This window comes from Lolium rigidum, chromosome 2 (genome assembly GCF_022539505.1).
Source record: "Lolium rigidum isolate FL_2022 chromosome 2, APGP_CSIRO_Lrig_0.1, whole genome shotgun sequence".
NCBI lineage: Eukaryota > Viridiplantae > Streptophyta > Magnoliopsida > Poales > Poaceae > Lolium > Lolium rigidum.
The window spans coordinates 77,756,307-77,769,019 of record NC_061509.1 but is presented as its reverse complement, the minus strand read 5'-3'; the positions used below and the strand labels follow the sequence as shown (position 1 = coordinate 77,769,019).

Genomic DNA, 12,713 nt, shown 5'->3' with positions numbered 1-12,713 from the left:
GTTGCCGGCCACCCTGTACATACATGTTCACCTCAACTCAACCAACTGAATGCTCATCATTTCATTTTCAAAAAAAAAATCATTTTCGAAAATGCCCATATTCGAAAAAAAATCATTTCATTTTCTTAATAAAATGCCCATTTTCGAAAAAAATAATTTCATTTTCAAAGAAAAAGAAAAAAGAAAATACTAGAACTGAATGCTCATCTCGTTACTTGTCAGGCTGTCACCGAAAGTGGGCCCACATTCTCCTACTCCACTCCATGGGGCCCACAGAGCTTGTGTTGGCTTAAATTACTGCCCGCGCGTCGCAAGCAACACACGCACGCACTCGCATCGCAGCTCCACCAAGCGTCCAAGCTACCTCACATGGCCGCCGTCGTCCCGGAGCCGCTCCGGGAGGCGCCAGACGACGTCGTGGACCAGATCCTGCTCCGCCTGCCGTGCTCCTCCTCCCTCGTGCGCGCCGCCGCGGCCTGCTCATCCTTCCGCCTCCTCGTCTCCTCCCCGAGCTTCCTCCGCCGCCACCGCGCGCTCCACCCTGACGAGTCCGGACCCTTCCTCGGCGTCTTCTCCTCCGTCCCCACGTCCGGCAAGCCAGGAGGCACCTTCCACCCCGCCGGCCCGCCCCATCCGGCCGCAGCGGCCGCCCGCGCCGTCGCCGGCGCCGCAGACTTCTCCTTCGCCTTCCTCCCGGGGCCGCCCGATGCCGACGCCGGCGCCGAATCCCAGCCCGGATGGCTCGTCCGGGACTACCGCGACGGACGCTTCCTCCTCGACCGCGCGCCCTCCTCCGACGCCATCGTCACGGATCTCGCCGTGTGCGACCCCGTGTCCCGCCGCTACGTCCTGCTCCCGCCCATCCCGGAGGATCTCGCCGCGACCGCCGACAACCCGCTCGGCGTCCTCGGCGGCCGGCGCTGGTGCGAGCCCTTCCTCGCACCCGCCCCCGCGCCCGGCGACGCCGAGGACGATTCCGAGGAGCCCGCGTTCGCCGTGATCTGGACGGCGCGGTGCCCAAGAAGGGTGGTGGCCCTCGCCTTCTCGTCGCGGGACGGGGCGTGGCGCGCGCTCCCGTCGCCGGACTGCTTCGTCTGGAGAAGCCGCCGCTCGGTCTTCGCGTGCCCCGTGCACGCCGTCTGGAACCGGCGCCACTACGCGCACGGCCGCTTCTACTGGGTCGACTGCCTCACCAACCGTTGGCTGGTGCTCGACACGGCCGCCATGGAGCTCACCGTCCAGGAGATCCAGTCGCCGTCCAGATTCTGGGAGGAGAACGTGGCCGTCGTCGAAGGCCCCGACGGCAAGGTCGGGGTGTTCGCGCACGAGTTCTACCACGCCGACGGCAACGCCAGCCTCAACTACTACACCATCTCGCGCGACGACGACGACAACACGCAGTCGTGGCAGCTGGAGAGGACGATCCCGCTGCCATGGTCGACAAAGCATGGCCGGCCTTACTGCCTTCGCGGCGCGGCCAACGGGTGCTTGGTCATTGAAGTCGGCCAAGACTCACCACGGCCGTTCATGTCCAGCAACTATAGCCGGGACGTCGAGCTGTTCACGATCGATGTCAAGCATTTCCAGCTGGAGAGAGTCTGCCGGGCGCGCTGCTCTGGGGGCGTCAGCGACGGCTGGTGGCCATACTTCAGCTTCCCGCCATTGCTGAGCTTGCCAACTGTTTGAGTTGCTTCACCAACTACTCCAGGATAGTAGATCCCAAATGTTAACCTGGAGCAGCATCTTGCAAGTCTGGAAGATAGTGTAATCGTGTGTGACACATAAATGTAACATACTTGCAACAGTTTTGTATGGGTCTTGGCCACCAGAACTTTTAGAAATACAAAGCAAGAATACACAGTTCAGTACATCAAATCAATTGTACAGTACAACAGGTCCAGAGTTGTTCAGTACAGCACATAAGTACATATAAGAAGATAACAGATGAACAATCACTGGTGTAGATACACTTGCTTATTTTCTTCTTATGATCTACCCTGTCCCAGACCCAACCCCTTGGTCTCTTTCTTCTTCATCTCTACACAAAAGAATACCAGTAAACTTTGTCGGAAAGTATGTACTAGTTCGAAGCTGCTGTACAGACCAGAGATAACTATCCATGGATGATCTAGGTTTTTTTTGCAGAAATCCGTGTCAGCCTCCATTTCATTTTCCTATTGCTCTTTGCCTCCTTGAAAGATTGTCCAGCGCCTGATGAGGATGATCCAGCGGCATGAGAAGATGATCCAGCATTATCAGAACCCATTAACAATGTTCTCGAGTCCACCAAGCCAGTCACCGAATGTAGAAGAAGGCTATCCACGAAAATCCCAGACGATACAATAGTTTCATCAGATGGAACGTTGATATAGGAACCACCCCCGCCCTCAAGATCAATGTAGTAGAATCTCTTTTGGTTGCCATAGAAGAGCTTTTTCTTGTGCAGGAAATGTGGTCGCATACCTGGAGGTAGCAGAAAAGTGATGTTGCACATATGGTCCCAGACTGTGCACGCCGAGTTTGACACCCAAATCTCTGAGACTTCAGATGCAGATCCCTTACTGGGCATTGCCAGCAAATGAAGCTTTCCTTCCCCCTCAAATAGTTCCAAATTATGGTCTTTAATAGTATCTGGAACAGCAGTTTCTGAGAATATCTCATCTGTCAGGTTGAACAACAGGATCCTCCGAGTAAAATCAGATGCCGCATCAAGAAGCAGCCAATGCATGACATCATTAACAATGACAGCCTTTGTTGTCTTCAATAAGTTCGCAGATTCACGGACCGCCCTCCATAACTGTGTGCCAACAGTGCACACTTCAAATGTCAAGAAGCGCACCCGGTGGCGGATACAAACCACCTTGTACTCATTTTTTGACTGCACAGATCCAAGAAAATATTCTGAAGAAAGAGCTCGTGACTGGTGTTCTGAAACTGGCAGTATCACATGTTTCATTGTCAATGGATTCAACACCTCAACAGCGCCTCTTGAATCATAGGCGCACACCAAGCCGTTGCAGGGATCTGACATCTGAAACCTAAATGACAATACGAAATCCAAGCTTTTTCGGTTCAATGTTGTGGGATCAAATGTGTACATGCAGAAAAGACCATCATCAACCGAGGTGAAGAAAGCAATGGACTGGTGGAAGCAGAGAGCATTGTTGAGGTGACGATCAACGAAACTAGGTACTTGAATGCAGTCTCGCCAGAATCTGCACACTGCACGAAGCTTAAAGACAACCCTACCAGGTAGGAAAGCAAGAGCTGTCTGCTGGATATCCTGAGGAAGAGATACTTGGGCCTCCACTGCTTCATTTTGCTCATCAAGAAGCTCATCATTGTTGTCTTCCATGGCTAGATTGCAAATTACAACTCTGACCAGTAGAACTGTAGAAAGGCTTAGTCAGCGGCAATAAAAAAATATAAGCGGTTGGATTTGAATTATATTGGAACGACAAGTATGATATAACAAATAATACAATATTTGTCCAATTGATCAATTATTCAATAGCATCTGAAGTGGAAAAAATGTTTCAGTGCATGTCAGAGTCGCAAATAAATAATTGGAAGATGCGTGCTTCCTGTGCCGGAAGGGCGGCATGGAATAGAAGGGTAGTCTCAGGGTTAGAGATGACCGAGCTTGGAAGTTCTGCTTCTCCAGTGTGATAAGTGGCATGCACGGTAATAACACCAGAATATGCTAATTCTAGTGTTTAGCCAAACAATTTTAGCTACATCAGTTTTCTGAAACCATAGGACATGAACTAAACCACTGCATCCGTCCAGCAAAAAGACACTGGGTACTGAATTCTAGACTCTAGGCTTCATGAGAATATCCATACACACGATTGGATTCTAGTGAATGTAATGTGTAAAGTGTGGTATCGAAATGAACTCATCTTGTGGACAGTGGAAACAATAGAAGGTTCCACTACGTAACAATCAGTTGCGAGTGTAAAATTAAATTTGAAGACTTCGATCGATTATAATATGTTGTTGATATTTGAAATATTTTGAAGGGCACAATGGATCTATAAAATCTGAAACTCAGGATTTTTTTTTTCATGAATATTAAGATAATCTTCCTAAGAAAAGCAAGTCATGTTTAACTGCGATAATCTTCCAAGATTACATGCTACCCGTATACATGAAGCTCGAAAGAACCATTGAGTTTAACTGCGAAAGAATTATTGACACGATTTCTTCATGAGTCACAGAGCCAAACAAAAAAGAATTACAATTTTCATCTATATTATCTTGAAGGCTCTGCTGTGATTATGAACTGATCCTCACAACGTTATACTACATGACAGGGCACCAGTGCAGTTCCGTAATTTTTTTTAATGGACAGACGCTGTTCCGTAAAATTTGTGCCTAGCTGTTTTGTTCGTGCAAACAATCACTGAAGTGTTAATTTTCGGCGACGGCGTAACTACGCTTACGAGCAACACAGGATTTCTGTAGCAACAAGAACTCATGGCTAGGATAAGGACCGACTGGGAGCTACCGAGCTAGAACCTCATCCCATGGATGGAGTAAACCAAGAAAAGAAACAAAACAGCAAATACGCAGCAGATCCAGCAACATGCGGATGCAAGAACAGTAAACTAGTAAAGAATCGCCAACTATAAAGAATTAGCTCGAAGTCGAGCAGGGGTAGGGCTTACCACACCAAGAAACGAAATCTTTAGGCCGAATGGATCTCCGCAGGGGGTGCTCAGGTGGGAGGACCAGGAGCAGGAGAGACGGAGATCCTCGGGTAGACGACAAAGAGCCAGCCCACGGAACCACGGCTGCGGCGGTGGCGGCGGGGGCTGGGGGTCGCGATCGGGCTTTGCTCGGTCGTACGAGAAATGGATTGGTAAATGTAGAGCGCGGTGGAGTCGCCCGATCTCGTATGGAAGAAACCCCAATCTAAAGGGAGATTGGAGTAGAAGGGCGGAGGATGTGCCGCCGGCGTCGGGATTCGCCGTGACCGCCGCTGGGAAATGCCGATGGGGGAGGCGCCTGTGCTGTTCACGACGGCGTGGTGTGTACTGGACTTAAAGAGGGCAAATCGGGACAAAAATGAGAAACTACTAGGATGAAACTATATAAATGGACAAAATACTACCTCTATTTATTTTTAGATGTAAAATTTTTATCTAAATTTGAATGTATCTAGATATTTTTTAGGTATAGATACATCTAAATTTACACGAACCACTGGACATCTATTAATGGACGGAGGGAGTAATATAAATACGCAAAATTGAGAACCCAAAATAAGGAGGAAACTAAAAACGAATGTCTTATTTACAATTAGGTCGATGAATCCCTGGCTTTACTTTGCAAACTAATAAAGTAACCATGATGGCTTTTCCTAAAAAAAATATAACAAGCTTCAACAAAGGGAATATTGTATAGAAGTAAATACTTTGTTAATGATGAATAAACCGGTGCTACAATATAGTTATTTTCCATGACACTTATATGGAATATTGCAGGTTGTTGCAGGAACAACCATAGATATGTATCTAATTGTATCACAAAACATAAACAACATGAATTATAACTTCAAAATAGTAGTTCAGGTATACCTTTTTTTACCAAATCAAAGAGGTTTCAGTTTGTAGCAATGTCAACTATTGTTTTTAGTTTTGCTAGGGACTATGCAAACGTGGTCCTGTGCATGTTATATATTTTTGTAAATATGCAAAATTATATGCAAAGTTAGAGGAGAAATGAATGTTTTTCTGTAGAACAAATGAATTATGCTTGCATATACGACAGTTGAATAGTTGCGGCCACAAACATGACACAAGAATTAATGATTGGGTTTGCTAAAATAGGAGATATGCAATCCATGGATTAGTAACACGGTCATAGAATAAGGGACGGTGTGGAAGGATGTTGTTGCAGTAAAATGAAAGATCGAGATGTCGCCTAGAGGGGGGTGAATAGGCAATTAAAAACTCTTGCGGATTTGTTTTGTAAGAATGCGGAATTAAACTAACGTTTAGTTTACAAGCACAAACCCTAAGTATGCTAAGCTCAACAAAGTGTAACAATAGCAACTAGAGCTAAGCAAGATAGGCACAAGATATATGTAGCACAAGTGATAGCAAGATATATAAACTTCAAGCACGATGGCTATCACAAGGAAAGAGAGCTCGGGTATAGAAATAACCGAGGCATGCGGAGACGAGGATGTATTCCCGTGTTCCCTTCCTTTGCAAGAAGGTACGTCACGTTTGGAGGAGTGGAGGTCCCACGAAGGATTCCCCGCGCCACGAAGGCTCACCCTATTCTCCGAACCACACCCACGAAGGATAATGGCCCTTTCCTTATGGTTAGCTTTTCCTCCGATCCGGAGATGGCAAGCTCCACAACCACTTCACAAGCTCCACGAAGGAGAAGCCCGGGCCTCTTCACAATCTTCTTGAAGAGATCACCGGAGCACCAACCGCCAAGCCAACTAGGAGGTCTCCCTCCAAGAGTAACAAGCTCACGGTCTCTCACTCGAACTAATCGTGGTGGAGAGCTCAACACTATGCAATGATGCAAAGCAAGAACACTAGAGGTGTTCAAATCCTTCACTCTCAAATCTCACCCAAGCAACAAATGCTAAGATGAGATTGGAGAGGAAGAACAATGGGGAAAGTCAACAAAAGACTCCAAGATCTAGATCCCAAGAGTTCCCCTCACTTAGAGGAGAAATGGATTGGTGGAAGTGTAGATCTAGATCTCCTCTCTTAGATCCCTCAAGAATGAGCAAGAATCATGGGGGGGGACAAGAGAGAGAGCAAGTTCTTCAAAGGCAACAATGGAGGTGAGAGAATAGAAGAACTAACTCAGCCCAAGGTGGAAGAAGGGCTATTTATAGCCCAAGAGCAAATATAACCGTTGGGAAAAAGTTGGGCTGAGAAAACCGTCGAGGAGGCCGGTCAACCGGGCCTGGGGCCGGGCCGTTCGGTCCAGGGCCCGGTCAGACCGGGCCACAGACCGGACCAGCCGGTCCAAACCGGGCGGCAGGCCGGACCCCGACCGGGGGTCACATTGCGTCTTCCAGGAGCTCATCCGGTTGGCGCCCGGTTGGCGACCGGTCGACCGAACGGCACGCCGAGCCCGCCGGTCGAGAGGCCGGCGAGACCGGAGCAGCAGACCGGATCGGTTCCGCGCACGGTTGGCGCCCGGTTGGCGACCGGTTGACCGGTCGGCACGCCGGCCAGGCCGGTTGGTAGGCCGGGCCGACCGGGCGGCAGGCGGAGCCGATCCGGCGCACGGGCCGGTCCGACCGGGTCCACCGACCGGGAGAGCAGGAAAACATGTTATACAAAAACTGTGATAACTTTTGTGTCCGGACCCCGATTGACATGAAACCAATTTTGTTGGAAAGATAACGATGAATAGAACCCCAACAAAAACATTTTTAGATGGAGACTCCTCACAGAACATTTTTAGATGATTTTAGAGAGGGAGTCTCCCACCGTCAAGAAACGGTGAAGACGTCCAAACCCGAAAACGCAATAGAAGATGCATGCGGATTCCGTTTTCGATGAACTTGGGCTTGTTGTAAAGCTAGCAACAAGCTCAAGAACCTCACACAGAGAAACACCAAGAAGCAATAAGGATATGCAAAGGATTGAGCTCCCTAAGACGATGTGATCAAGTTACCCAACCGTAAGCCCCTCTTGATAGTGCGGCTATCTATCCTATAATTCGGTCTCCCAACAACCACCTTGAGACCGGTAAAAGGAAAACCTAGCAAGGCCATACCTTTGCCTTGCGCATCCTGCTTGATCTTGATGATAGCTCTTCACACTCCACTCAAGTCGAAATGCCTCACTTGATCATCGTTGCTTCGTGTAGACTCACAAATGCTCCCCCATACACCATGATGGGAAAGCTCTATTGATGCACATCTTCACTTGTCCATTATCACCAAATGGACGGCAAGCTTCAAGCATGTGATTCACTTGAGATGCTCATCTTGAACTTGCCCGACTCAACCTTGTATCTTCTCATACTCTATCGTACTATCTTGAGATGTATATAAAAAATTCTTCACTTGGAATCAAGCTCTCAAGATCCTGATCATCCATTGCTTATCACATAAGATAGAGTATGGCTAATATTGAGTTCCACATAAGAACTCCATCTTCATTTCTTCTTCTTGATCATATCACATATATATATCTTCAAATCGATGATCTTGATGTCAATACACAAGGTGTATCTTTATCTTCATGGCATCCATACTTGAATCCAACACATGGAATACAAGAAGTACCTATAGAATATTCCTTCATATAAACTCAATGAAAACATTAGTCCATAGGGGTTGTCATTAATTACCAAAACCACACATAGGGGCAATATACCCTTACATAAAATAGCATTAAATTATGTTGTTGGGGTTTGTCTATATAAGATATAGATATTAGTCACTAACATCGATGCAATAAGATAGAGAACATTAAGGTGGTACCATGTTCTCCATTAGGACACATTTTAGCTCTGATATTCACATTTGAGAAGTATAGTTTAAGAGAGAAATCACTCCATAATTTGTATGTAATGTCACAAGGTGGGATCTGGAGTATTAAACTCAGAATGCTGCTATAAGCAGGCCATGTGCCATGTCCACAAGACTAATGAATTCTATTTGATAGTGTGAAAAAATAATTTAGATTATATAGTTCTCCTCTTAGCAATAATAGTTCAGCTTTAGGTGTTCTTGTGGGCTAATCCTACTCGATAATGGTATCCAATATACTTATCCAATGTGTACTTCGATAACTAACAACTTACATACCATATTGATGGTTCCTTGATGAATACAAAGCTTATGGGCATCGTTTCCGGAGAAACCAACATATAACCACCATACATGGACTGCCTCTTGATGTTATATTTGCTCCAAAGAATAATAAATTGGTGCCTTCATTTCTGAAAGTGATTTAAAAACCAAACTTTCAATAAGAGACAAGCATGTGTAACTTTAAAAAGCACATACAAAAATCGAAGAATAAGAACATAGTTTCTTCACTTCTTAAAGTGCTTAAAAACATCAAAGTTTCATTTAAAATGCGCATAAAAAAGGACTACACGATGTTATGTTTTTATGAAGGACACATTATTACTTAAAAGGTTTAAACGTTGCACCCAACTTCTAGATAATTAAGATGCACACAACCTCACAAACATCCGATGTCCAACGTTACAAAAGGTAAATTTAAAAGGCGCAATACACGTGCTCATCTTAGAATCAGTATGAACGACTAGTGTGTTGGAAGTCCAATCCGCAGATTACGTTGTCACCCCATGGTGGAAAAAAATCTCTCACTATGTCCTCCAACCGTTTAGACGATCATGAACGGAACAAAAACTGCTCGATGTTATATTTGCAACAAAGAATAAAAAAACTTAGTTTCTTCACTTCTAAAAAGTGCTAAAACACGAGAGGGAATATTCCGCAACTAGTTGCGGGTGCACCCCATTTTTATTGGGACACTTTTAAGTTTTCAAAAAATGTAAACTAAAATTATAGACATTGGTTTATGCTATTGATGGCGTGTATTTCACACGTTCGTTGGGCAACCCCAAGAGGAAGGTATGATGCGCACAGCAGCAAGTTTTCCCTCAGAAAGAAACCAAGGTTTATCGAACCAGGAGGAGCCAAGAAGCACGTTGAAGGTTGATGGCGGCGGGATGTAGTGCGGCGCAACACCGGAGATTCCGGCGCCAACGTGGAACCTGCACAACACAACCAAAGTACTTTGCCCCAACGAAACGAGTGAGGTTGTCAATCTCACCGGCTTGCTGTAACAAAGGATTAACCGTATTGTGTGGAAGATGATTGTTTGCGAGAGAAAACAGTAAAACAAGTATTGCGATAGATTGTATTTCAGTAAAGAGAATTGGACCGGGGTCCACAGTTCACTAGAGGTGTCTCTCCCATAAGACGAACATCATGTTGGGTGAACAAATTACCGTTGGGCAATTGACAAATAAAGAGAGCATGACAATGCACATACATATCATGATGAGTATAGTGAGATTTAATTGGGCATTACGACAAAGTACATAGACCGCCATCCAACTGCATCTATGCCTAAAAAGTCCACCTTCGAGGTTATCATCCGAACCCCCTCCGGTATTAAGTTGCAAAGCAACGAGACAATTGCATTAAGTATGGTGCGTAATGTAACTAGTGACTACATCCTTGAACATAGCACTAATGTTTTATCCCTAGTGGCAACGAGCACAACACAACCTTAGAACTTTACATCACTCGTCCCGGTGTCAATGCGAGGCATGAACCCACTATCGAGCATAAGTACCCCCTCTTGGAGTTACAAGCATCTACTTGGCCGGAGCATCTACTAGTAACGGAGAGCATGCAAGATCATAAACAACACATAAGCATAACTTTGATAATCAACATAACAAGTATTCTCTATTCATCGGATCCCAACAAACGCAACATATAGAATTACATATAGATGATCTTGATCATGATAGGCAGCTCACAAGATCCGACAATGATAGCACAATGGGGAGAAGACAACCATCTAGCTACTGCTATGGACCCATAGTCCAGGGGTAGACTACTCACTCATCACTCCGGAGGCGACCATGGCGGTGTAGAGTCCTCCGGGAGATGATTCCCCTCTCGGGCGGGGTGCCGGAGGCGATCTGCTGGATCCCCCGAGATGGGAGCGGCGGCGGCGGCGTCTCGGTAAGGTTTTCCGTAGCGTGGCTCTCGGTATCGGGGGTTTCGTCACGGAGGCTTTAAGTAGGCGGAAGGGCAAGTCAAGAGGCGGCACGGGGGCCCACACCATAGGCCGGCGCGGCCGGGGGTGGGGCCGCGCCACCCTAGGGTTTGGCCACCCCGTGGCCCCTCTTCGTCTCGTCTTCGGTCTTCGGAAGCTTCGTGAGAAAATAGGCCCCCGGGCTTTTATTTCGTCCAATTCCGAGAATATTTCTTTACTAGGATTTCGAAACCAAAAACAGCGAGAAAACAAGAATCGACACTTCGGCATCTTGTTAATAGGTTAGTTCCAGAAAATGCACGAATATGACATAAAGTGTGCATAAAACATGTAGATAACATCAATAATGTGGCATGGAACACAAGAAATTATCGATACGTCGGAGACGTATCAGCATCCCCAAGCTTAGTTTTGCTCGTCCCGAGCAGGTAAAACGATAACACAGATAATTTCTGGAGTGACATGCCATCATAATCTTGATCATACTATTTGTAAAGCATATGTAGTGAATGCAGCGATCAAAACAATGTGTATGACATGAGTAAACAAGTGAATCATAAAGCAAAGACTTTTCATGAATAGCACTTCAAGACAAGCATCAATAAGTCTTGCATAAGAGTTAACTCATAAAGCAATAATTCAAAGTAAAGGTATTGAAACAACACAAAAGAAGATTAAGTTTCAGCGGTTGCTTTCAACTTGTAACATGTATATCTCATGGATATTGTCAACATAGAGTAATATAATAAGTGCAATAAGCAAGTATGTAGGAATCAATGCACAGTTCACACAAGTGTTTGCTTCTTGAGGTGGAGAGAAATAGGTGAACTGACTCAACATTGAAAGTAAAAGAATGGTCCTCATAGAGGAAAAGCATCGATTGCTATATTTGTGCTAGAGCTTTGATTTTGAAAACATGAAACAATTTTGTCAACGGTAGTAATAAAGCATATGCATCATGTAAATTATATCTTATAAGTTGCAAGCCTCATGCATAGTGTACCAATAGTGCCCGCACCTTGTCCTAATTAGCTTGGACTACCTGGATTATCACCGCAATACATATGCTTTAACCAAGTTTCACAAAGGGGTACCTCTATGCCGCCTGTACAAAGGTCTAAGGAGAAAGCTCGCATTTGGATTTCTCGCTTTTGATTATTCTCAACTTAGACATCCATACCGGGACAACATAGACAACGAGATAATGGACTCCTCTTTTAATGCTTTAAGCATTTGACAACAATTAATTCTTTTCTCATTAGAGATTTGAGGATATTTGTCCAAAACTGAAACTTCCACCATGAGTCATGGCTTTAGTTAGCGGCCCAATGTTCTTCTCTCACAATATGCATGCTCAAACCATTCAACTCAGGTGTAGATCGCCCTTACTTCGGACAAGACGAACATGCATAGCAACTCACATGAAATTCAACAATGAGTTGATGGCGTTCCCCGATAAACATGGTTATCGCACAACAAGCAACTTAATAAGAGATAAAATGCATAATTACATATTCAATACCACAATAGTTTTTAAGCTATTTGTCCCATGAGCTATATATTGCAAAGGTGAATGATGGAATTTTAAAGGTAGCACTCAAGCAATTTACTTTGGAATGGCGGGAAAATACCATGTAGTAGGTAGGTATGGTGGACACAAATGGCATAGTGGTTGGCTCAAGTATTTTGGATGCATGAGAAGTATTCCCTCTCGATACAAGGCTTAGGCTAGCAAGGCTTATTTGAAACAAACACGAGGATGAACCGGTGCAGCAAAACTCACATAAAAGACATATTGAAAACATTATAAGACTCTACACCGTCTTCCTTGTTGTTCAAACTCAATACTAGAAATTATCTAGACCTTAGAGAAACCAAATATGCAAACCAAATTTTAGCATGCTCTATGTATTTCTTCATTAATGGGTGCAAAGCATATGATGCAAGAGCTTA

The 12,713-nt window shown here is 45.3% G+C and overlaps 2 protein-coding genes across 2 annotated transcripts; one reads left to right on the top strand and one right to left on the bottom strand.

The window, feature by feature from the left end:
• Positions 1 to 369: 369 nt before the first annotated feature.
• Positions 370 to 1,875, top strand: LOC124689902. Its single transcript, XM_047223358.1, has one exon. The coding sequence runs from the start codon at positions 370 to 372 to the stop codon at positions 1,684 to 1,686; it is 1,317 nt and encodes a 438-aa protein (XP_047079314.1). The 3' UTR covers positions 1,687 to 1,875.
• Positions 1,870 to 4,928, bottom strand: LOC124691982 (putative F-box protein At2g02030). Its single transcript, XM_047225284.1, has 2 exons — positions 4,671 to 4,928; positions 1,870 to 3,390 (listed from the first exon to the last, which is right to left on the bottom strand). The coding sequence occupies exon 2, from the start codon at positions 3,353 to 3,355 to the stop codon at positions 2,129 to 2,131; it is 1,227 nt and encodes a 408-aa protein (XP_047081240.1). The 5' UTR covers positions 3,356 to 3,390; positions 4,671 to 4,928; the 3' UTR covers positions 1,870 to 2,128.
• Positions 4,929 to 12,713: the final 7,785 nt, after the last annotated feature.